The sequence below is a fragment of the Alosa pseudoharengus genome, unplaced genomic scaffold (assembly GCF_046254945.1).
Source record: "Alosa pseudoharengus isolate Yale_2024_CS ecotype anadromous, Long Island Sound unplaced genomic scaffold, YU_APseudo_1.1 YU_APseudo_1.1_scf_22, whole genome shotgun sequence".
In the NCBI taxonomy this organism is placed as follows: domain Eukaryota; kingdom Metazoa; phylum Chordata; class Actinopteri; order Clupeiformes; family Clupeidae; genus Alosa; species Alosa pseudoharengus.
Genome location: NW_027468680.1, coordinates 3,421,496 through 3,447,544, shown reverse-complemented (window position 1 = coordinate 3,447,544; position 26,049 = coordinate 3,421,496). Strand labels below are relative to the sequence as shown.

The 26,049-nt window shown below is 45.2% G+C and overlaps 2 protein-coding genes across 2 annotated transcripts in view; both read left to right on the top strand.

The window, feature by feature from the left end:
* Positions 1 to 3,387: 3,387 nt before the first annotated feature.
* On the top strand, positions 3,388 to 5,606 carry LOC143139498 (integrin beta-1-like). Its single transcript, XM_076300085.1, has 3 exons — positions 3,388 to 3,451; positions 4,162 to 4,247; positions 5,343 to 5,606. The coding sequence occupies exons 1-3, from the start codon at positions 3,388 to 3,390 to the stop codon at positions 5,604 to 5,606; spliced, it is 414 nt and encodes a 137-aa protein (XP_076156200.1).
* A 2,078-nt stretch (positions 5,607 to 7,684) lies between these two features.
* The window catches only part of LOC143139497 (integrin beta-1-B-like), a 37,328-nt gene continuing 18,963 nt past the window's right edge, over positions 7,685 to 26,049 (top strand). Inside the window, exons 1-5 of the mRNA XM_076300083.1 lie at positions 7,685 to 7,700; positions 9,349 to 9,374; positions 9,494 to 9,634; positions 9,720 to 9,919; positions 12,489 to 12,727. Coding sequence (XP_076156198.1) covers positions 7,685 to 7,700; positions 9,349 to 9,374; positions 9,494 to 9,634; positions 9,720 to 9,919; positions 12,489 to 12,727 — 622 coding nt within the window. The remainder of the gene's footprint in view (positions 7,701 to 9,348; positions 9,375 to 9,493; positions 9,635 to 9,719; positions 9,920 to 12,488; positions 12,728 to 26,049) is intronic.

Here is a 26,049-nt window from a genome sequence, read left to right as displayed (position 1 = left end):
ACTTGGGATGTCTGCTAGCCTTCTCGTGTTATTTAAGGCCTATTTGTAGAAAATATATATTTAATTAATTTTAACCTACCCGCCCGCAAATGACCCGAATATTATTAAAATATTTTGTTTATGACTCATAACCGCGGGTGACCTGCAAGCTTACGAGGGGGGTTGTGGGAGATTCAGGTAGGGTTGCGACTTTTTGGACTCGCCCACTCTGTCAAAGAGACGTGAATCATGTTTTGGCCTATAAACCTTTTAAAATATTGAAAACGGATCATTGATCAGGGAAAAAAATATCATGGATCAGGAAAAATAATTTTCCTCGGCCCTCCCCCCAGGCCAACAAAATTATCCTGGGCCTTCCCCTAAGGCTTAAAAAATTCTCTTAGGCCCTCCCCCCCCCCGGTAAATATTGTACAGTCCCTAAGGGTAGAATGGGTTTTCCTATGCTACCTTACGCGCACAATTTTATTCACGCTTCTAGGCAGCCTGGATTCCATGGACGATGACGACACACCGAAGCGGTTATGAGCTACGTACATTTGATAGACATTCATAGCGCCCAATAAACGACTCTGGCACATTCATAGCGCCCAATAAACGACTCTGGGCATTCGTAGCGCCCAATAAATGGCTCTGGGCATTCGTAAACCATGTTTCAAATATTAGAAAAATGGACATGTAGTTCCCAGACCCCATCTCAATGAGATAAGGTTTGGCATTAGCCAGACTAGGCTATGGGTCCAATATGTGTCCAATATGTGGGCTAGGCTAAGGGTCCAATATGTGGGCTAGGCTAAGGGTCCAATATGTGTCCAATATGGGGGCTAGGCTAAGGGTCCAACATGTGGGCTAGGCTAAGGGTCCAACATGTGGGCTAGGCTAAGGGTCCAACATCTGGGCTCGGCTAAGGGTCCAATATGTGGGCTAGGCTAAGGGTCCAACATGTGTCCAATATGTGGGCTAGGCTAAGGGTCCAATATGTGGACTAGGCTAAGGGTCCAATATGTGTCCAACATGTGGGCTAGGCTAAGGGTCCAATATGTGGGCTAGGCTAAGGGTCCAACATGTGGGCTAGGCTATGGGTCCAACATGTGGGCTAGGCTATGGGTCCCGTGTGTCTGCCAATGTGTCCTTGACTGGAAAATGCCCGACAGCCTGGCAACACCTCTGGTTATGGCTGCAATCAATCAGAAACCTCAGTTCCACTGACCTCTGTGGCGTTGTCCAGAAGCAAAGTCCATGTTTACATGTTGATGCTGACTGAGATATTGACTCAGATGTGTTATTCTGATTGGCAGAGTAAGATTCATGCCAGAATAACTGAGCTGAACTCGTCACTGAACTGCTGGACACATCCATTCTCTGCTCATCCTGCTGGACACATTCCTTCTGTTCTCGTCCTGCTCTTGCTTTGAGGTACTGTGCCACATTTATGCCATACGAAAGATGCATTTGCATTTCATTTCATCTAGATTGATAGATAGAACTGATTGATGAATCTGATTAAACATTGTCTGGTAATTTCAGGTACATCAAGATTTGAGATATCAACTCTGTCAAGCTTTTTACTGTAGTAGTAGTAGTCTTAGTAGTAGTGTGTGTGTGTGTGTGTGTGGGTGCAGGGTGGGAGGGGGATTTCCCCCCCTCTGGTTTTCCTATCCCTACCTCTGCTAAATTATTTTTATCCCCGGTGGGGACAACATTTATCCCCATCTGCCCCTCATATTGATTAATGCTACTTCATATAAGTAAAGCGCTGCAACGTGAGAACAGTCTAGTAGGCTAGCCTACATAATAATCTGACATCAGAAACGCACCGTCACCGTCAGCACTCATGTTGCTGACACAGTGGCTGCGTGATAACTTAATTTGGCCTTGATCGTGCAGGACATTTCAGAATGTCGAGTGTGTAATCCATCATAAATGGCTAGTTTCAATGAAAAAGTTAGCTGGACAAATGAAAGAAAACGAGAAGGATTCAGTGAAGCATATCGTCATATTTTAGAACCTTCAAAATTAGAAAACTGATTCAACTGAGATGGAGGACAACTGCACGTAGAGTAGAACGTACATTAAATGAGGAGATATTTGCTGAATGTCGCAAAAAGTGTTACAGAAATTGCTTGGCATCACTTATTCAATGGCTCTCTACCGAAACACCTGTAGTTTGTGAAGGACGAACGAGAAAGCACTCGTTTGATAAATCAGCCAGTAGGCTAGGCATAGTAGACAATAACTTTCAGAAATAATCTGTACTGCAAAAACGAATGTTGGTGGGTATTTAAATTATCTAGCGGGTGTTTTAATAGCTGCAAGAAATAGAAGCTTCATGGTCTTTATGTTCTGGTTCGTAAATTATTTTCATAAAACTTAAAGTTGCCCTATAACTTTACTCTCCAAACTCTTCACTGTGACTGCACTGTAGCCAATTAACTGACAGTATGATAGTAGGCTATTTATTTTCTGTGGGCTACAATAAACACATTTATTTTTTCAACTTTTGCAATATTACGCACTTGGCTACTGAACGCAAATCAGCAGGAGAGAATGCACGTAGCCTACGCAGCGTGTAGCGCAATGTGTAGGCTATTTGGTTACCAACTAACACTGTTAGCCAATTCACTAACTTAAGACTTCAGTGCCATCATATACAACGTTATATTACACAATAAATACAGAAAGGATGGAGGCAGCAAAAGTAGAGAAGTCATTTCAGATGGGACAAGAACAAGGTGAATTTGTATGCTTGTCAAAACGTAGTCCTACCCTGCATTAGAGGAGCTGATCATCATACCAAGCACACTCGCTGTTTAAAGTCATACACCACGGTACACTAAAACTAAAATGTTACAAAGGTGGCAAAATTAAAGGGACACCAGGAAAGCCTGATGCTTTTTCTCTACCAAACTCCGTGTGCGAGCCCTCGCTCGGTCTGAAGCTCTTTTCCTTTTCTTTGCGTCTTCCGTCAAGGGTTTTTGCTGCTTCTTCACCGGCTCTGCCATTATACACACGTTTGCAACAATCTCTAGCGTTTCGTTAGCCTGCCTCTGTGCTGTAAACTGATCCTGCTTCAGTCGGCGGGTAGGATGCACCGAACTTGCAAGTGGGATATTCTTCCTACAGGCAGTAGGGGCGGGCGAGAGAGCCTTCATTCGCCCTGTAATGAGTCATTTAACCAAATACCGACTTACGAAGATGATTAATTAACACGAAAACGTTGCCTGGTGTCCCTTTAATATAGGCTATTATTAGCCATGACATTACTAGGCTATGAATTGTTCGTTCATTTTTTTTTTTTTTTTTTGGGGGGGGGGGGGGGGTTACAAACTTATTCAAAATCATCCCCCCCTCTAGTTTTTACACAAATCGCACCCTGTGTGTGTGTTTCAGATGGATCCTCAGTTCCTGCTATTGGCCGTGCTGGGAGTGTTTTCTATGAGTCAAGCTCAAATCAGTAAGGACACAATGTTTGTCTGCCTGTCAGGACACAATCTCTCTCTCTCCCTCTCTCTCTATCTCAGATCTCTCTATCTATATCAGAGACTTATTCGATAGTTTCCCATGTGTGAGCTGTGTCTGACTCCGGTTCCCTCAGAGAACCAAGGTTTTATAAGTGACAACAACCCGTATTTGCAAGGAAAAGATCTTTCGGTTCCTTTGTTAAAGTAAGCTCTGTTCGGGCAGGCATGTACAGTATCTTTCGGTTCCTTTGTTAAAGTAAGCTCTGTTCGGGCAGGCATGTACAGTATCCTTTGGTTCCTTTGCAGTGCCACTGCTGGTCATTCCGGTGCCATGTGCGAGTAGCTTTGTGGTGCCAAACTCGTAGACTAGTCTTTACATTCTCATCCATGTTCCAAATCACATTGATTGCAGCCTTTGTTAAAGAGCCCTCTCACCAGTTATGGGCAGAAGTGGGAACCGGGCAACCGGGCAAATGGCCGTTAGCCTCATCTTTGTTGCCTTCATGATTTCCTCTGTCCTTTGGTGCCCAATGCACAGTGCGTGGTGCGCGTGGTAGGAGTGGCGGCGCTGTTTCCTTGTGAAAGTTAGCTCTTTTGGCCAGACGTAAGAGAGAACGAGTACAAAGCTCACAGGAATCAGGGTCCCACTAGCCAAAAGCACAACAAAGCATAAGGCTAATAAATTCTCCCTTTATCTCTCCAGAGGAGAATGAGTGCATCAAAGCCAATGCTAAATCCTGTGGAGCTTGTATCCAGGTTGGAGAGAAGTGTGGCTGGTGCACAGACCCTGTAAGTCCTGCTCACGCACACACACACGCGCACGCACGCACACACACACACAGACATACACATTCACGTGATATGAATAATAATATGAATAATAACAAATGCTTTACTGATGATAAATTATGTATGAACAGGAAATCAGGAAAACAAACCATTAACTAATAAGTAACAAAGGCTTAATAAATGATGAATTGTGTGTAGTTATTATAAAGTGTTACCCAAAAACTTTATGTCCCACAAGGACATAACAAAGGGGGCAGCCGTGGCCTACTGGTTAGCGCTTCGGACTTGTAACCAGTATGAAACGGCTGAAGTGCCCTTGAGCAAGGCACCTAACCCCTCACCGCTGTAGCAGGCAGCTCACTGTGCCGGGATTGGTGTGTGCTTCACCTCAATGTGTGCTGAGTGTGTTTCACTAATTCACGGATTGGGATAAATGCAGAGACCAAATTTCCCTCACGGGATCAAAAGAGTATATATACTATACTATACTAATGCCCTAGACTGGGATGCAGTTAGCTGTTACACACGGGTGTCTACATCTCCCGTAACACAGTTGTGATAGCTACTCCTGTGTGTGTGTGTGTGTGTGTGTGTGTGTGCACGCATGCTTGAAACTTAGGGCTGTGAGGTTCTCACAGCACAAAAGCACCTTTCAGTGTATGTGTGTGATGCGAGGGCCCCTTTTCGACGGGTTTAGGATATACGAGAGGGCTGACCCGACGGGTTTAGGATATACGAGAGGGCTGACCCGACTGAGAGGCTCTCTCTGTCTGAATCAAATCTGGGGTCTTTGCAAATCTTTTATTTGCAAAATATGAGACTTTCTACATTTTCACTAAGGAGCAGAAGCTAATGTTAACTTTACGAAGAGCCTAAGCTTAATGTTAACGTTATAAAGAGCAGAAGCCAATGTTAGCAGATGCTATATTAGCTAAAAGCTAATGGTAGTACTGTTGCTGTGGTGGAATAAAGAAACCTTTGGCCTTCTGTATGTCAAATTGAAAATACCACCCATAGTTAAACTCATCTGTTCTGTGCTGTCCTCACACACACTCTCTCTCTCTGCCTGCTGTTGTCCTGCCTGCTCTGCTGTAGGACTTCCTGTGGCAGGGGCGTTCGACATCAGCACGTTGTGATGAGGTGGACTCCCTGATCAAGAGGAGATGTGCTGCGGTCAACATCGAGAACCCCCGCGGATCTCTGCAGATCACACAGAACAAGAATGTGACCAACCGCAAGGACAAGGACATGGCAGAGAAACTGAAACCCGATGAGATCACCCAGATCCAGCCGCAGAAACTGAAGCTCAATCTGAGATCAGGTGACCATGCCCCGTACCGTCTACCTAGGGTCAGGTAGCCATGCCCCCTACCGTCTACCTAGGGTCAGGTAGCCATGCCCCCTACCATTTACCTAGGGTCAAGAAGCCACACCCTTTAACATCTATCGTATGTTCCCGTTGTCATTTTACCAAAATCATTTTACGAAAACCGGGAAGTTACACAAAATTAAGCAACATCACGTCCATTTGAAGTCGTCTGACAAGAAGTGTTCTCATACAAATAAGAGGACTCACTCATTGTGAGACGTATTTCGTAATATCTTTATTATAATTATGTTATTCACCATCATTTGCAAATTGGTAATGACGGTTAAAAGTGATTAGGCGAGAGGCACATATGGAGCACAGCTCTATACACACACCTATCAACACACCTCTGCAGGATAAATGTCCTTAGGTTTTTTATTCAGTCATTCGGACATTATTGGGGTAAGTGCTGCTTTTTTCAGGCTATGTTTCGATGGTAACCTAGTGAAAGTAACTGTGTATAACTGTTTTGTCGTTGTATGACACCACGGTGAAGTTAGTTTCACTTTGCCAATGAGTTCAAATAATAGATGACTGCAATGGTAGGACTATGGAGGCTCTGCTGGGTAAACTGCATATGTCCATAGCAATGCAGGCCCGTCTGACTAACACGGCAGCCATTTTGTCCTTGTATGTGCATCACCTCTCTGGGATCCCTCTCTTTTAAGGGAGCTCCGGTCAGCCTCTGTGTGCCTCGTTTCAGTGTCCAAGGAGCAGGCAGTGTCATCGGGCCGCTCTTTGGCTCAGTTCTGGGTAGCCAGACGCCATCTCTGGCTGTCTCAATCTCAGCTCCAGCAGGCAGACAGAGAGCATCTTCTGAGAGTGCCTGTGGAGCCCAAGGCCATGTTGGGACCACAGGCGACCACCCTGTTGCAGCAGTCTCTTGGCAGGCGTGCCTGGAGCACTGGGCGCCCTGGGACATCCACGCCCCAGCCAACACCTACCTTAGAGCATTCAGCTTGGGGGCCGACTGATCTTAGGCATCGGCTCCAGGCACCCCTCGGGACGGGATGACTGCCCACAAGCTGGTCGTAGGGACGAGATGACCGCCCACAAGCTGGTCGTAGGGACGGGATGACCGCCCACAAGCACAAGCTGGTCGTAGGGACGGGATGACCGCCCACAAGCTGGTCGTAGGGACGAGATGACCGCCCACAAGCTGGTCGTAGGGACGGGATGACCGCCCACAAGCACAAGCTGGTCGTAGGGACGGGATGACCGCCCACAAGCTGGTCGTAGGGACGGGATGACCGCCCACAAGCTGGTCGTGGGGACGGGATGACCGCCCACAAGCACAAGCTGGTCGTAGGGACGGGATGACCGCCCACAAGCTGGGACGGGATGACCGCCCACAAGCTGGTCGTAGGGACGGGATGACCGCCCACAAGCTGGTCGTGGGGACGGGATGACCGCCCACAAGCTGGTCGTGGGGGCGGGATGACCGCCCACAAGCTGGTCGTGGGGGCCAGCGTGCTAGTAGCCAGGGCCCCTCCAGACGCTTTCGTCGTTCCGGACAATCTCCGGGCCAGCCAGCCTCTCCTCTCAGCCGCCTGAATGTGGCGGCCGGCCCCTCCTTTGTCGAGCGTGTGCCTGATGTGGCTCCGGAGTAAAACTGGGAGTCCCCTTTCCCTTGGTTGCCGTTGCATCTTGCGGGCCAACCTGGGTGGCCCATCGTCACATTGTTGGCCTGGCGGGGCCTGTTCTGTTTTCAGGGTTGGGTCTTGCGTCCCGCACTACCCTCGGGCTTGGCCATGCGTCTTGCTGAGCATCGTCCCGATTGGCATGTAAATAGTGTACATTTGTAAATAATTTGTTGATGGCACACGGTGCTTTGGGGGTCTCCTCGCGGGGCGTCTTAAAGAGTTACCCTGTACATATAGAATATGTAACTTAGTGGAGAGATAGCCTCGAGACGATAGAGAACGTTGGGTTACGTTGTAACCCTGTTCTCTGAGTGAAGAGACCATCTCTCCAGTCCTCAGGCCGCTCGGAGACCCGTTCCCATCAAACTATCAGTGATTACACGCCAAGTCGCCAACACAGGTGTTTTATAGGTTCGGGTGTGGGCATGTCCGGGCAAGCCGGTGTGTCTTAAAGCCAATCCACGGTCCTTAGCAGGTGGGGGGTCATTCCCCGTACATATGGAATATGAAACGGAGTGGAGAGATGGTCTCTTCACTCAGAGAACCAGGGTTACAACATATCCCAACGTTTTGTTCTGTGTTCTTTAAAGGTAGGGTATGGGATTCTCTTTTTTGGCCATTTTTACAAAATCACTTGAAATCCTATTCCTAACCCACTTACAGCCACTGAGATGGAAGCACTGAAATTGAAATGAAACAAGTTTGAGTTGTGTAGTTTCAAAATCTGACGGCCGTTTTGCGAATCCCATACCCCACCTTTAAGTCTTGTGTATGTAAACCACTGGTTTTATTTTGCATTTCAGTCCAAACAAAACCAAGCATTGTGACCAGGCTTGGAATCTCACCATTCTGGGGGCAAGGCCACTTGGCCTTCAGTTGGGCATATTTGGTGGGGGGCACAAAGGCCACATGTCAGGGCACCAAGGCCAAAGTTAACTATACAGTAGTAGGCTATAAAAATGATAAAAGTTTTATTTAGCCTATTCACTGCAGTAGACCTGCATCACTGTATGAAACATTACAAAAACATGAAATGTCCTCTGATTTACCAATATCTAGGCGATATTTGTAACATTTATTTTGTATTTGGCCCATTATGAAATCATGTGGAACAATTTAAACACATTGTAAACCTTAAAGCCCAAATTTGGAGACATCCATGCATGTAGAAATTTACTGAAAATTCAAAACTGGATTTCTCTGGAACGGCTAACTGTACAGAGGACTGCTTTACACCTTTGTGTTCGGTAAGGTCTATAAGGTCCTAAGGTTTATTCTGATATATGGATTGTTGTGTGTTAAACGAAGGGTTCGTGAAGTATTCCACCGAGATGAATGGGTAGGGAGATGGACGCAAAACCTTCAGTAGAATTAATAATTACATTTAATTATATTATTTACTTTTCTCGCGAACCGTTCACCACAGCAATAAGTGGCTAACATTGTTTAAAACCTGAGAAAAAGCTCTTTCATGTGATACTTGTGATGTCTGTGTGATGAGTAGGCTACTTCGCGAGTAGTTCAACTGAGAAGAATGTGTGAATTTGGACGCACTTTCTATCTTGCTCTGTCACTTTCTCCACTGCGTAAAAGACAAAATTAATTTGCGCTGTGAATGCTAAAATTATTTTGACAGGCCATAGGCTAAATAAAAATCGCTATTAGTAGGACGCAAAGCAGAATATTGAAAGAAGGGGGCACCAAGGCCACCGTGGCCTGTAAACCTCTGATTTTCAAAGGGGCATCACGGCCAACGCAGGGGGCAACGACGGCTATGGCCGTCGTGAAATTCCTACCCTGATTGTGACAATTGCTTATTGTGACTTGACAGTCATCTCTGCAGGTGGCAACCTAGACCAAAAAACTCTATTAAAAACCCTGCAGTCTATGCTGACCAATATCTATATCTCTATTAAAAACCCTGCAGTCTACTCTGACCAATATGTCCTTGGGAATTGTAAAGAAAAGCAGCCAAATTAATCTGGAAGGTCACATTCCTCTGACATAATATAACCTCTTCACAGATATACTGATATACACACACACACACTCAGATGTAACACTTCCCCCATTGGTTGTGTGGTTTCAGGAGAGGCTCAGAAGTTCCGGCTGAAGGTCAGACATGCTGTGGACCTCCCTCTGTCGTTTGAGGTGATCCTGGAGAACACACACAAACACACACACACATACACACACACCACCCATCCATCTCTAAACCCCCCCTCCCCCCTCAGTCACTGTCATCTGAGGTGATCCTGGAGAACAATAAGCTTCCTGAGGGCGTGTCCATCTCCTATGTCTCCCACTGCAAGAACGGAGTGAGCCGGACCGGGGAGGACGGACGCAAGTGCTCCAACATCTCCATCGGAGACGAGGTGGGACGCACTCTCACACACACACACACACACACACACACACACACACACACACTCGTGTCTCTGACCGTGTCTGTCCCTGCAGGTGACGTTTGATGTGGCCATCACGTCTAAGGGATGCCCGTCCACTAAGACGGAGACGGTGAGGATTAAGATGCAGGGCTTCACTGAGGAGGTGGAGGTGCAGCTCAACTTCATCTGCGAGTGTGACTGCCACAAGACCGGCATCAACAACAGCCAAATCTGCCACTTCGGAAACGGCACCTTTGAGTGTGGGGCTTGCCGGTAGGCACACACACACACACACACCATTTTAACTACTTTATTTATGTCCACAATTCATAATAAATGTATATAAGGACATAAATGTTACAGATACAGAACATTGCTATGGCATGATCTACCAATGTGGGTCTGATGACAATCTCAAACAGCAGATTTATGGATACACACAACACCTTCTTCTCCATATATGGTGACTTCCCATAATGGAGGATATTGAGCAGTATTTGGCAATTTGCTTTGCCCTTGCTTTTGTAAAGCTAACTATCCTGAGACCCCTAATGACAAGCCTATGCACGTGGTCCAGGCTGACGAAAAAAAGTACCAGATATTGACATTTGTAGCCAAGGCCAGTTATTTGCTGTACAAGAGGGTGATATTTTACTAGTTTTGTTAAGTAAGCCTCCTCTAGACATGAATCAAAACAGCAGCCTCCTTCCAGGATGAACACATCCCTATCGTGCTCATCAATGATTATAATATCAGGCCTGGTGGCATTTCAATCAGAAAACGCAGACATTGTAGAACACCTACATTGTTGGCACACACACACACACACACACACACCACAAATGTGTGCTTATACTGAGACACACAACTATGTCTACAAGGACATATGGTACACAGTCATCTGACTGAGTTGGCGTTTATCGCACACATGTTCCTGGGCTCACTTATTATGTCCATATTTATTGTACACATGTTCCTGGGCTCCCTTATTATGTCCATATTTATTGGGTGAAAGTATGGATTTGTCATTGTGTGGCTTTAGTTCATACATAGATATCGTAACACCCCCAATTATCACCACTTTTGTTCGGAAATTCTAAAACAACAATGTTTTTTAACACTCAAAATAACATTTGCTAAATGAACATTACATTTTTCAGTAGCCATAGGTGTGTAGATTTGAACAAAATCTGGTTTGGTTCTTAACGGGAGCATTTACTGCCTGAAATATCCGATTTTGTTTACCATGCTCGGAGTTATAATGCTGGCATGATGGGCCGCCTATTTACGCCGTTTCAACGGCACATGAACGGTTAGACCGAGAATTCTCGTCATAAAATTAAAATTCCACTGGAGCTCCAAGCGGATGTGTACACGCAGCCTTACAACGCTGTTTAAAGCTCTTCGAGTTACGGTAAAATGTCATTTTAGGTACATAGATAATTTAGATACACCTATGGTGTGGGTGCTTGCGTTTCTTTAGGAATCCGCCGTCTTGGTTTGAATAGAAATGGATATTAAGTGACACATACACGAAAGACGGCGGACATATGGGATCGATGGTAATAGGGGGAGTTCCGATAGATAGATACTTTATGGGGCAACTTGTTGAGCAATATGGCAGGGCAACCACATGACCAGGTCCATGTGTTCTGATTGGATGGTTTAAAGTTCTCAAGAAAAAGTGGATGATTTTGTGGTAGAGTTCTAAAGAAACTTGAGGTTGGTGTGAGAGAGGGAGCGTATTGTCAAGTCAAGTCATGTTTATTTATATCCCACAGAGTGCAAACTAGCGCTTCACACAAAAACACCATGCCAGACGGAGCGTACCAGTAACTAGGCAACCATTGTACATAAAACATACATATTGTAAATCAACACATAACAAACAAAAACACATTGATAACACAACAGGCCACACACACACACACACACCCTTTACACGAGGACGTAGACAGAGACAACAGTAGCCTAATAAGTGCATGGGCAATGGGGACTCAGCAGACAGTCGCATGTTGGGGTTGTCCAACCGGCTGTAGCATGTTGGGGTTGTCCAACCGGCTGTAGTATGATGCATTTTGAACAGAGCCCACGGGCTAACGGCATAGGGCCACGCCAGGCTGTCTTCGGGGCTCCCAAGCACAGCTCAGATGTCCTGAGTGATTTCTCCGGGCAAACAGACTCTGGAAAAACTATCCCGCTGATCAGCAGCTCGTTGAACCTCTGCAGTGACAAGTCCACTACCGTTAGTGTGAATTCCTGCACATCCACACAGAGCCAGCCAGCATGAAAGCCCATCTTGGCGGGCAAAGGCAAGGCATAGGCAAGGCAAGGCATAGGCAAGGCAAGACAAGGCATAGGCAAGCACCCCCTGTGTCCCAGAGCCAAGGGATCCCCAGCCAGGCGCTGGAAGTGCAACTCAGCAGGCAGTAGCAGTTCATCATGCCAGCAGTTCATCATGCCAGCAGTTCATCATGCCAGCGACTGACTTCACAGATCCATGCAGTCCAGTCTCAGCCAGCCCAAAGAACGTTGAGTTAACGTCAAGGCAACGATCCTTTAGAACACTTTATCAACCGTCTCTGGTCAAGGTTACTTAACGTTAACTTAGCCTGATGCAGTCCAAAAGGCTATCGATGGCTATTGACGGCGAGGTAGAACGCACTGAAAATAATGCCCATGCATAGCGAGTAACTCCATCTTAAAGAATATTACTGTACATTAAATTATGATATTACCTTTAGCTGGTCAGGCTGTTTTTTTCAGCAGGGTAATTAAAAAAAAAATTCCAGACAAAGTGGCGTAACTCACCTGTGTGTGTGTGTGTGTGTATGTGTCTCAGCTGTAATGACGGGCACATTGGTCAGAGGTGTGAGTGCAGCACAGACGAGGTGCGGACAGAGGACCTGGACGCCAGCTGCCGCATGGACAACGGAATGGACATCTGCAGCAACAACGGAGACTGTGTGTGCGGCACGTGCGAGTGCAAGATAAGGGAGAACCCCGAGGAGCACTACAGCGGCAAATACTGCGAGTGTGACAACTTCAACTGCGACCGCTCCAACAACAAGCTCTGCGGAGGTCAGTGTGTGTGTGTGTGTGTACTGCGACCGCTACAACAACAAGCTCTGTGGAGGTCAGTGTGTGTGTGTGTACTGCGACCGCTCCAACAACAAGCTCTGCGGAGGTCAGTGTGAGTGTGTGTACTGTGACCGCTCCAACAACAAGCTCTGCAGAAGTCAGTGTCTGACTGTGTGTACTGCGACCGCTCCAACAACAAGTTCTGCGGAGGTCAGTGTGTTAGTGTGTGTACTGCGACCGCTCCAACAACAAGTTCTGCGGAGGTCAGTGTGTTAGTGTGTGTTTGCAAGTGCGTCTAACTGCGCCTGTGCCCACTCAGACAACAAGCTCTGGAGGCTAGCATGCATATGTACGTGTGTGTGTGTGTGTGTGTGTGTGTGTGTGTGTATGCCTGTGTTTAAGCGTGAACGCTTCTGTTTAGAGCCTAGGAAATCCCTTTTATGGTATGCTCATGAATATTTAGATGAACTGCGTGCTGATTGGTTGGTTTACAACGAGCGAAGCTCCAGAGCAAAGACGCCAACATGGCCAACAGCACTGAGCACTCACTGAAACAGATATATGGAGATACTATGGAGACATAGGATTTGAACAGTAGCCTAGAAATCTAGACGCACCCTAGCGGCGGCAAATTAATTTGCTCAGCCTGTACGTCTAGTAGTAAACCATAGGGATTTCTATTGGCTGACGCCGTGGACGTCATCCAATCACAGCGCTCTATTTTGTTAGAGAGTCTTAAGGCGGGCTTAACAGGATGATGACAGTCCTGCGACGGTGAACAACAAGGAAGGTGGCTATGGCGAACGAAGAGCGGTTGTTTGAATCGGCGTTGGCGTCAACTTTGGAGGAGTTGGACTTGTGCTTTTCTTTGAAAGTTGAGCAACACAATGCACTTAAGTCATTCCTTTCGAAGAAGGATGTATTTGCCGTTTTGCCGACCGGATACAGATATGGTCGTAGCGCTGGCCTATTGCATGCCTAGGCAGTTTGAAAGACAATTCTCTGCCCACCTCTTGGATTAAGCGAGGTGAATGGGTCGATTCCAGACTATACATTTCAATGATATAGGATGGCCCGCCAGGCTAGTTGAACAGCATATTTGAGCCTGAATCAGAGGAAGAATCTGATATAGAGGAGCAACCAGTCGCCCATAGATTGGAAATGACTATTTCAGAGTGGTAAGTTTTGTCATTTATTTGAGTTTGCCACACGTAGCCCCGTTAGCTGTAATACTAGTGTAATACTCGCACCTTAGTGTCGTAGACTAAGCTAAACTTTGTATTAGGTTTGTTTTTAGCATTGTAAGCAACATAAGTTATTAATTTGCACACAAACAAATGGTTTACAACTTCTACCCTCGTGCAATTTTTGTCAAGATGTCCAGTTAGCTGAAAAGTTCGTAGCCAGTTGTGGGCAGTTCAGGCCGTACTGTAACGTTAGTGAAAGGAGTGCTGCTTGCAAGGAAAGAACTCGTTTTAGTCAGTAAGTATATTCTCCTGCTGAATAGGTCATCTGATTAAGAGAACTCGTTTTAGTCAGTAAGTATATTCTCCTGCTGAATAGGTCATCTGATTAAGAGAACTCGTTTTAGTCAGTAAGTATATCCTCCTGCTGAATAGGTCATCTGATTAAGAAAAACATACATTTTTGTAGTGGTAATATGCGATCTTACAACAGGATGTCCAGTTAGCTGGGCAGGAGCTCTGTGCAGTTCGTAGGCTATATGGCTGAAGTGAAACGAGTAGCCTACTGCTCACGTCAATGAAAATATTACGTTTGTGTCAGTAGGTCTAATGTACTCTTGTAACTACTATCCTGCTGATTAAGTCATCTGATTATCGAGATTTGTACTTTCTTTCCATTTAGTATGTGATCCAACAACGGGACGTCCAGTTAGCTGGGCAGGAGCTCTGTGCAGTTTGTAGGCTATTAGGGGTTTGCACGGACGTCACGTTCTGGCCGGTAACCATGGTAACCCAGCACGCGCGGCCATATTGGCGGTACTCAGTGAATGAAGTACTATGGGGTATTATGCACTTTGGATATCTTACGTGATTGTAGCCATGTCTAAACAACAGAAAAGCTCATCAAAATGCGTCTAAGATGCAAAGGCATATAGGGCAGGACTTGGACCACAAGAAAATGCGCGATGTTTCGAGAAATTACAGTTTATGGGCAGCGCAGATCCATATGAGTTGGGTGAGGGAGACGAAGTACCAAGTTCAACCACAAGCGCCCCCCTTCCTCTGATAACTTCTGGCATTATTCTCCTTTCTCCCTGGTTTTCTAATAACTTTTGGAAGTTGATACCTACACCAGATGTTTTTCTCAGTCTGACCTATTGGTACAACCTAAAACACGGCAATAATTAACCATTTTCCTCGACGATGTTAGGGATTTACTTCAGTGCCTAATGCTTTCTAATGAGGCGAGTATCTCCAATATGGCAACGTCCAAATCTGATGACACGCCGTGCAAACCCCTAATAGCTGAAGTGAAACGAGGTCAACGAAAATATTACTAGGCCTACTCTCATTTGTGTCAATTCAATTCACAGACAGACAGACAGACAGACACACACACACTTTATTTATCCCCAAGGGGCAATTTACATAGTACCATGGAGTAGAGTACAATAATCAAAAATGAGTGCGTTTGTCATGTTGTCGTTCTTGTAATGTTCTAAAATAAGAATGTGCAAATAAATCCATTGTATCTAGACAACACGGTTTTCAACATATCGACTAGATATTGTTGCGTTTTGTGTCCACTCTGGTGTCTACGGGGCTCCCGTAACACAGTAGAGATCGCTACTCCTGTAGGTGTGGGTGCGCTCGTCTTCGGACTGTGAGGATTTCACAGGGTAAAAGAGGAGGTATGCGTTTTGTGACTACTCTGGTGTCTAAAGGGATTGATTCCCTTTAACACAGTTGAGATCGCTACTCCTGTGTGTAATTGTCTTCGGACTGTGATAATATCACAGGGTAAAAGAGGAAGTATCTTTCAGTGTATGTGTCTCATGCGAGGGCCTCTTTTCAACGGGTTTAGGATGTACGATAGGGTTGACTTTGTTGAGAGGTTTTCTCTATCTGAATCAAATTCCCTAATTTGGGGTTTGGGGGCTAAGGAAGGTGGACTACTTCAGAGTCACTTTCTATCTCTTAGTCGCTGTTCCCTATTCCCTTGGTTCGTACTTCAATATGTGGTTAACTTCACTAAAAGAGGAAGAAATTCAGAGCTGTATTTGCAAGAGTTGTTTGTCATCAAAATCTGAGAGAGGTCAGAAACTCACTACGGACGTTCATCTGGCCGTCCAGATTTGAGAGAAAATCAACTACCCTATTATTTGGGGATTCTTGTCAAAATTAAATCAAAGCTCCTTTTTATGATTTTAGATTTCCGTATCCTCGCTTGGGTGTGTGATGTGCGTTTAGACCACAACGGGTCCTAGACCTTAGTTTCACAAACAATTTTTCACAACAAATACATTTGCTAACAAAGCCTATTTGGTTTTTTGTTTGCCCTGGAGCATAGGACTTTCCTTCCTAAATGCCTGGCTGAGTTCTCTACTCCTGTGTGTGTCAGTGCGTGTGCAGTATATTTTTGCCCATATACAGTGTCTTAGAAAGTAGCCCTCAAACGGACGCCTTACTTACCCGGAGCGATGTCAAATCTTTGGAGCAGGAGGCCCTATTGCAAGGCATCCGGGGTTCTCAGCAACACAGGAGAGGCAGAAAAATACGAGAAAACGCTAGACGGCCTTTTTACAAACCCCTAATCAAAGGTTAGGATTTTGACTTTTATTAAATAAAATAAAAAATACAAAGAAAGAAAACTGTCTAAGTCTAAAAGCAAAATGCTCGATCCAAAGAAAAAAGAAGATCAAAAAGCCCTGAACAAGGGGCAGTTCTCTTTTTATACCCCTCTCGGTCAGACAGAACATGTCCAAATTTGGTATTGTGTCTTGCCATGAAATATTGGTTCTGCTTTTTGGTTTTTGTTTGGTTGCCAGTCAGCTTTTTGTTTTGCTGACAAACAGTTTCTTACAGCTGGTACATTATGTTCTTACATTCTGTCTTTACATTTTGTTCAAAGCACATCTCATTTAGCATACAGTAACACACTTTAATTCTTAACACAACCTTTTCATATCTAAGCAAACACATTTTATGTAGCAAAACATTTTAAGTTTTATAAGCAAACTTTCTTATATATATTTAAGAAAAAACACCCTTTAAGTTTAAGCAAAATCATAACAGATTATTCTAGAAAAAAAACAATTTATGCTTTTAATTAAGAAAACACACTTAAATTCTAAACTTCTAAGTTTTTAAACATTATAAGTCTAACTTGTTTCACACTGGTTGTCTATCATTATCTTGCAGCATTTGCACATTTTTATTTGTTTTAGAGCAAGCTGGATTTAAGCAGTTATATGACTAAAACTCTTTTAATAGTAAATCATGAGTTTGATTATTAATTATTATCACATCTTCACATTGTAAAGTCACGCTACACCCTACGCTTGGAGATGTGATATTCCTGGTCCTGGCGGTCACGACGATCCGGTCGGTCCCGTTGGTCAGGGGAAAAGTCCAATAGAGGCTTAATGGTGTCAAGTCCGTTGTTCATTTGGCTGGGGTCGAGGATGATGATGGCATGTGGGTCCATTTCCTCTGGTCAGCTATGTTTGCACCATCCTGCGTTCTTGATGTCCCGCCTTGTGATGGGTTTGTGTGTGTCAGCGGTGACCCGCTCCAAGAATCTTGCCATAAAGACAATAGGGTTTCCCGTTTATGCACTCTGGCTTGCTTATCGCACTCCAGCGTGCCCTGTCATGCATCTATAAATTCTCAGACACTGAGCGTACACTGGCTGTCATGTAAGTTGACATCCTACCGTCCTTCCCTATTGAAAATCAGGACAGAATCTTGATACATCTCCTGTCGTTTCTTTTAAGTCCATTTGGCCTCAAGCTAAGGGACTCCCTTAATTCTGGGTTTCATGTGGGATATCAATCTCCAGTTGTTCGGATCTTTCAAGGCCCCTAATGGTCAGTTTGTGTGTTCTATGTTCCTCATCTGCCCATAGGTAACACCTTCTCATTTCTCTCGCTTCAATAGGACTTAGTTCTCCCCCCACAGGCTCAGCTCGCGCTGTAGAGGCTAAACTGTGTCCTCTAATTGTTGCATGTACAGGCATCGCCTGTTCTTCTATCTCCATCATGTCTGCAGTCTGTACAGACTCTTTTTGCACCCTGACAGTCATCGGTTGCATTATTTCTGCTTTCATCATCATAGTTTCTCCCTCCGCCTCCACCATTGGAGCGTATCGGCCACTATTGCCATCTATTATGTTCACCCATTCTTGTACCGGGTGTGTTGCAGTATCTTGTCTGGTAACTAAATCGTTAACAGCAATGGATTCATCAAGGAAAGTGCTATAAAAGCTAATATTGAATTTCTGCGCCATATGGGGTTGATCAAATTCATCCCCTGCGTTCTACTCAATGACTGGTTGTGGGGGGGTCCATCTGTCTCTGAGCGGATCCAGGCCCTTCAGCCAAATCGGGGGGACAGGTCACTATGGATGTCTACAAGGGTGCGTGGTCTGATCTTGTATTCTTTCCCCTTCTTCCTTTTCCCTGCCATGTCTTGTGAGTCACCGTTTGTAGGGGCTGGCTCTAGAGAGCGGCTTCTCTTTGGTGCACTGAAGATCCCAGCCTCTTGTTCCGTAGACCTGGCTTTTGTTTTATCCTATGATCATGGACATCATATAAAATGAATATTATTTCTATGTTCATGGCTCTATGTTACTTTCATTCACCATCTCTGAATTTGAGGAGGTGTACGGGGAGTGGAAAAAGAGAAAAAATAATTAAATTAAATAAATGAATAAACAAAACAAAAATATGAAAAAGAGAAAAGGGGAAAAGGGTCTTATTCGATTCTCACAGAAGGCCATGGTGCCCTCTATCCAGGCCCAATTCTTGCTATTATGCAGGTGTTTGAGAAAAAAGTATAGTCGCCGGCTTTTCATTCCGCCGTTGGCTATAACGTCTCCCTATAGGGGAGGACAGTCTGCTTTGGTTAGCCTTCCCTACGGTGTAATACACATATGCACACATAAGTATGCCCAGTACGTCAAGCACAGCACATGTTATTGTCAATCCTATAATCTGGGCGCCGATAAACAGTATCTCACCCTTGAGGTTGACTGTTTTCATAGTTGAGGCTATTGTGACAAAATACATCATCAATATCAACAAGTCTGTGATAAACGGGGCCCACCATGCTTCAGGGAAGTAATATTTCATCACATCATTTGTCAGCCCTATCAACATCATTATGGCATTAATGGTTGTCCAACCAGGGAGGCCTGTCTTTTTGACGCCTAAGCCCATGAAAACAATTGTTGCACTAGGTATAGTCTTGCCTAGCATGTACAGTCTGCCTAGATTAATTGCTGCATACAACGTACTTCCAATAAAGTAGTATATGAGGTTCGGCAGCAGAAAACACGTCATCATTGTTGAAATTAAAAAGGTGCCTACCAGCTGGGTCCCCACAGGGAAAGGAGTAGTCGAAGAGTTGGTGTTCAAAGAGTTGTCGGATAAATTCATTTTGTTTGCGGAGAATCAGAGGTCTTGTGATTTTTAGTCTAGCCCTTCTGCTCGTTTTATGTATCAGCAAAGGTCAGATTCACAGTTCATCTAGGGTGTCTTGGTTTGTGGTTTCGTTGAACCAGCCAGCTTACGCAACTGTTCAACTGTCACAGCAATACACATATTTGTCTGTCAGTTTTCTACTCACTTCCCTTTTTCTCTCTCATTTGTGTCTGAAGTGGCTATTTTCTCTCTTAGTGGTTTGTTCTGGGATGATAATTCGAGTAGTAAGCAATAGGATAATTTCACCAACACAACTATTGCTACAACTCCAAGTGTGATATGGAGATACTACTTCTTGTTCCAGTCATATATTTGGATGCATGTTGACCATCATGGTCAGGATTTCTGGGTAATCAGGTATACTGCAGCTAATTTTTTCTTTAGTTGGGTGTTGTTGACATGAGCAGTTCTCGTATCTGAACAGTCCTGCTCTACTTGTTTCTAAAGTCCAGGGGTTCGTGGTTATCCCATGTGCTATAAAGCTAGCGCAGGTGAGAACATTCAAGTTTACATATTGTCTTGTGCATTTGAAGATTACATGTGGCTCTGAGCTCTCCCTCCTCTCCAGTGTACACGTCTCTGTTTACACTAATGCATGAGGAGTTGAGTTCAGGTGACTTTATTCTTTCAAACAAGTCTAAAAAATGTTTCCAATTCCATTGCTCATGCTGGAATTGATCATACCATGTAGGCTGGTAGAGGGCCTAGCATAGGGGCCCGTTATACTGCTTCCACTGATCGCTTTCACAGTCCAGTGATGCTCTGTTTTCTTGTGGTTTGTAGCCTGTGGTATTCGAGCCTGGCCTCAGAAGGCTTCAGGCATTTTTATTAGTTCTCTCTTATTTCTGACAATCAGGCAGAGTGGTGCAGTAAGCACGTTGCAAATACTGACTAATAGCAGTGTCTGTGTAACCGGTGTGGCTAAAAAAAAAAATCCTAATCGCCCGTTCAGGGGTTTCAGATTGGAATTGCTCGGGATTAGGCCATAGAATCCCTCCTGTAAACAGTTCCCAGTCAGGACATGATCCATACTGTAGATAGTTATAGAGTCTGCCCTGTCCATCTAGACAGGACATGCATAGTCAAGACAGGACAATACTGTCACAATTTGTTTTGTATTTCTTCAGTTTGGGCAGGCTGCCCCTAAGTCTTCGTACACCTTTCCAGTGGAGCACGGTACACTGTACTCCACAGTGAGCACACTCTCCTGGTGTATAAGCTGTCCATCTGAGCGGTGCTTCAGCTGGGTCCGATGGGTCACCTCGCCCCAGCCGATCGAGCCCTCCCCTGTGTGGTTGAGACAATAGGCAGTCCTCGGGCAAGACACATGGGCATTAGTGTTGTGGGTGTTGTCATGTTTGTAAACGTATGTGTGAGAGATGTACCCTGCCTGTTCTCGCTAAGGTCACCACGTTGTCTTCTACGTTCACTACTACGTCCCCACCTTCGTTTGTGTGTTTGACACCTTGGCCTCTTGTCGCCTGTTGTCTGTTGACCCAGACTCTCTGTCCGATCTGTGTAACAGAACATGAGTGCTTAGGGTCGTTATTTATGGGTGGTTTGTCGGTTACCGGGAGCTTAGGTTGTGATAAGTATTCATTTAGTAACATCAGCTGCCTGGGCTTGTCCCAGTCTGCAGTCGAGTTTGATTTAATGTACTCCTTTGCCGATCTCACTCCGCGTTCCGCCAACCCATTTGTTTGTGGTTTGTATGCCATTGAGAATACTGCTTGGACGCCTATTTCTTCTAGTAATTCTAATACTATCTTGTTTTTGAAATGAGTGGCATTGTCCATTCTCAATGACAGTGAGTTTTTGTGGGTGAAGTATTGTGCAATACGATCTGCAATAACTCTTGCTGCATTGTCAGTAATAATTAGAAAATATTTATTTCCTAATGAAGGGGTAGGCAGAGGCCCCGCGATGTCAGCAGAGTAGCACTCCCCTGGCTTTTTAATGGCTATGGGGTACATCTTTCCCTTCGGAATGGGACCTCCTCCTTTGTTGGCACAGCTTTCGCAGTTGCTTTTTATTTTTCCAAATAGTGGGTTCAAACCTGCTATCTGTATTTTGTTTTTGGTCAACCAAGCACGAGTCCGCATCAGACCACTATGTCCTATTGCGTTGTGTATTTTGGTTAACACTCTCTCTCCTTCTCCTTTGGGGATGCATATAAACCCTTCTCTTTCCCATGCTTCAGGAAAAACACATAATGCATTGCTTAGAATACCTGCCGCAGAGACCGGGTAGTCTGCCCTATCCTGCGCCAATCTGTCTACTTCTGCATTTCCTCTGTGTTCAAAGTCCTGTAGCTGTGTGTGGCTATTTACATGCTTCACCAGTATGTGTTTTTTCTTGCGTAGCTCAGCTATTATAGCCCACTCATGAGCGTGTTGGAGCTCTTTTCCTTTGTAGTTCTGAAACTCTCTCTGTTCCCAAAACTCCAAGTCCTCTGTAACTCCATTATAACAATACTGACTATCCGTCACTATTTGTATGATTTTTCTTTTTCTGGAGTCAGCCCAGGCTAACGCTTCTCTCAATGCGGTCACTTCACCTGTTTGTGCTGATCCTTCTACATAGCCTGACTTCTGATATAGGTGTTTCCCTTCAGGAGTTTTAGCTATTATGGCCCATTTGGCAAGGTTTTCATCAACTCGCTTCGAACCGTCAGTAAATATAACTGCTTGTGGTATCACTTCTGCTTTTGGCTTGTTCGTTTCTGGTATGGAGGATTTTGGTTTCTGGCATCTGAACTTGACTCTATGATCAGTCATCATGATTTGCCACTTCCCCCATCTAGAGGACAGAGCCCTGCTGCCCTGTACTGTGTCTTTTGATGCTTCTGATAGAAGAGTGTTTTGGGTCAAAAACAACACTTCAGGAGGGGATCCTAAATTAACAATTGTTGGATAAAATCGGAATGCTAGAGTCAGTAATTTCTCTTCCTCTGGGTATCGAGACTCGGCAGGGGACCAGGTCATAGACATCAACAAACAAGGTTTCTTGGATGAATAATTTCTGGCCTCTATCAAGCCACCTTTCTCGGAGATGTGTAAGTAAGCTTCTAATGGGGAAGCGAGTACTCTCTTTTCTAGCTCCAATGTATTGCCCTCACAATGTCTTTTTAGGTCATCAAGAGCCATCTTTTCATCGGGTCTTAAGGGGGAGTCCACGTGTTTTCTTCGCTTTCCCTTTTCCATCACCCTGAGTCTTCCTTTGGCTGCATGCAAAGGAGCAGCGTATTGGCTGTAGTTTGGTATGTGTGCTGATACGTATTCTAGTTTTCCTAACAGTACTTCAAGGGCCTTCACCCCAGTGATCGGGTTGGCCCAGGCTCCTTCCATGTATCCTTCTAAGGGGGCCTTTCCTTCACTGGTTAATGCAAACCCTAAGTATTTGACCTTATGCTGTCCCATTTCACATTTCTTGAGTCCTATTTTCAGACCAGCTTCTTTCAGTCTGTGTATGACTTCTGCTAGGCAATCTAGGTGTTCGTCTTCGCTGTCATGGGTGATAAAAATATCGTCCACATACACCTGCACTTCCAGTCCCTCCAGGATCTTTTCCATTACGGTTTGAAATTGATTTGCGCTATTGCATAGCCCTTGGGGAAGTCTCCCCCACCTATATCCCTGTCCTTCAAATGTGAAACACGTTTTCAATGAACTGGACTCGTCTAGGGGTACGGACCAGTATCCGTTTGCCAGGTCGAGACATGTCTTGAACTTTTTGTTAGGTATTTGTGTCAGGGTTCTATAGGGGTTGATAAGGCTTCGTCTGTCTTTCACTGTTCTTCGATTCAATTCCCTAAGGTCGTGGACCATGCGCCACGTGCCGTCTGGTTTGGCTATTGCCTGAATAGGCATTGAACATGGGGGGTTGGGTTCGGGTATAATCACCTTCAAGGCCGTCAGTTCCTGTATTGTCTGACATATTTCTTCCCTTGCATCTTTGTTTATTGGATATTGGCTTTCACACCCTGGCATTCCTCCCCTGATTGTATACACTTCTTTCACCAGCCCTACATCATTTTTAAATTCTGAATACAATCCTTGTTGTAATATTTCCCTCAATCGGTCGATGTTAGTTAGGTCAGTGTTCTCTATTATCCCTTCTAACACTTTGTCATTGTTGATTTCTTTCAACCATCCTATGTGTGGCAGGGCTTTGTCTAAATCTTTCAATCCTAACAGATTTTTCTTCCCTGAAATTCCCTGTAAGTCTCCTACAGCTCTATTTTGAGCCAAAGCTATGGTCCCATCGGCTAGCTGTATTTGTGTTTTTCCCTTAATTACTTTGCCATCGGTATCAGATATGACAGAAAGGTCAGCTCCAGTGTCGATTATGAACTCTGTTTTCGTCTTGTTTGTTACTTCCCTTTTTTTTTTTCTCTTTAGGCTTCGTGCCAGGAAATGTTCAGACTATTATTCTCTGTTTCCTTACTGATACTGATATATCTGGGAAGTATTTAGTGGGCAGAAGGCTGCACCTTCATTGGTTGATCGATCATACAGGTGGTTTACATGGGGGCATTGTGGTCCTGCACACCATATATGACTGGCTGTAATCTTCTATTTTCCCTTCTATGTACTGTACTGCGTCGTTGTGAGACGCAGATTGCACAATGGGGGGGGGTGGGGGGGTGGGGGGGGTTCCTGCTCTATATGAGTCAGCATGGTGTGGTCCCTGTTGAACTCTAGGGGAGCAGAGTTTTGTAATCATGACCCTTCATATTGAAGGCCAATAGGGTTTTCTCCCTGAGGAGAGGGTCTGGGTGTTTGCAGATTTGCGTATTTCTGAGTCTGCTTCTTCTTGCTCTTTTACTTCCTCCTCCGTTGTGGTTGGAAGTGTGGTGATAATCTGAGAGGCCCCTTCTGGGCTGCATGCATATGCCTGTCTCATCAGACTTTCTAAAAAGGCTTAGTTTTCTCCTATATCAACTACGAACCTTATAGTCAGGTTACTCGTGGCGGTTCCCATTTGCACTGCGGAGTACCACTCACTAAGAGACCCTGGGGTGTTCAGTCTCACCATTTGCTCTTGTTTGGGCTCTCCTATGCTGATGGCCACTGTACTACGAGCTATACGGTATCTAGCTGAACTGAATGTCCTCCTTACTTTAGCTTCTTCGGGAGGGTCTGTCATAATGTCAACTTGTCTTAACATGGTTAAGGCTCCCATGATAACAGAGGGCACCTGATCTGGTGGTGCTGCTAAGAATATCATTTTTTCTCCCCCTATTCTCTTGGCCTAGGGGGGTCTGGGAATTCAAACTCTATTGAGTATGTATTTGGGGCTGTTCTAGCCGTTTAAGCCGCCATGGGCTCTAATGCCGGAGCTAGAGTGTCTGGCAGTGGAGGCGTGAGGTCGGTTAACAAGGGTGCCATAGGGGTGCTTGTCACACTACTCTTTGTCTCCTTTTGAATTGCAGGGGCTTGAGCCATGGGTTTTCTTAATGCTGTATTTAGTTTTTGGAAGGCTTCTTCTGTGAACGCTACTACTACAAACTTTTTCCCTGAATTTAATAGTATTACGTTCCTGAGTGCTTCCGCTGCTGCTGTTGCATCATAACAGAAAACCCCATCACCAAATGGTGTGGTTGTTATTGACCCTGATGCCGCTAATACGGCTTTCTGCAGTAATGTTTGTAAGTATTGTACTTGCTGGTTGTGGTTCATTGTCCCATCATGAGCCTCATAAGCCACATGTAGGACGGTGCTAACTTGTGGATCAGTTATGATTTTCTGTCACCACTATTCCCGACTTCAGCGGGAGTTGGGGTAGTAAGAGGGCCCTATTGTTTCGGGTCTCTTTGCTCCATCGTCCTTCCACTGCAGCAGCTACTCCTGCTGAGTGTGACAGTTGGATGTTTGCCGGGTTAAGGAATGTGCTCCTGTCAGTGCCGAGGTCTAAATCTAACACACTTTCAAGGCTCAACCTGCAATTCTGTGTGGGATTAGATGTGCTTGTCGGTTGACGGAGCCGTCTCCTACCACCCGGGCTTTGCTGGCGGGCTATGGCATCTCTTATTGCTTGCATGTTAAATGGTCTTGCACGTTGTCGGCTTCTTCGGCATGATCTGCGTCATCCGTCCATTCACTATCTGCAGCTGCATTGGCCATGTCACCCTAGTCTCGGCTGTTTAAAAACTGTTCCTCTTTGTTAAGGGTTTGTAGGTGCGGTTCCTTGTGGGTAGTCGTCACTCCCCACTTCACTATGTGCTCTGAGCTCTCTTTCCGGATACAGTCAGTGACACCTAAGATATACCTTATCTACGGATACAGTCAGCCTCTGTCGGCTTCAGTGATCGACTTGGTTTGCCAGTAATTATATGGCCAGGATTTATAAGAGCCGGTACCTTATTGTCCTTCTTTGTCCTTTACTGGGCCGATTTGCGCCTGCGCTATTATTTTATCAAGACTTTCCTGCGCTTTTTTCGAGCTTCCAGATTCACCGGTGCGCTCTCCGGGTTTTATCTAAAGTGCTCTTCTGCCTGATCGTACCTTATATACACTCTTTCCGGGTATATTGGGTTCGGGCGCTTAGACTGTATAAGCCTACCCCATACACTCTTTCTGGGTATGTTGGGTTCCTGCGCTTAGGCTGTGTGGTCGTTCCCTATACTCTCGTGGGTATTTGGGTCCGAGCGCTC

Bases quoted from the DNA above. Each gene is read 5' to 3' on its own strand.
- LOC143139498 (XM_076300085.1), top strand. From the start codon at position 3,388: ATGGATCCTCAGTTCCTGCTATTGGCCGTGCTGGGAGTGTTTTCTATG. The intron at 3,452-4,161 runs GTAAGGACACAA...TTATCTCTCCAG, and splicing joins TATGAGTCAAGCTCAAATCA to AGGAGAATGAGTGCATCAAA. The intron at 4,248-5,342 runs GTAAGTCCTGCT...GCTCTGCTGTAG, and splicing joins GTGGCTGGTGCACAGACCCT to GACTTCCTGTGGCAGGGGCG.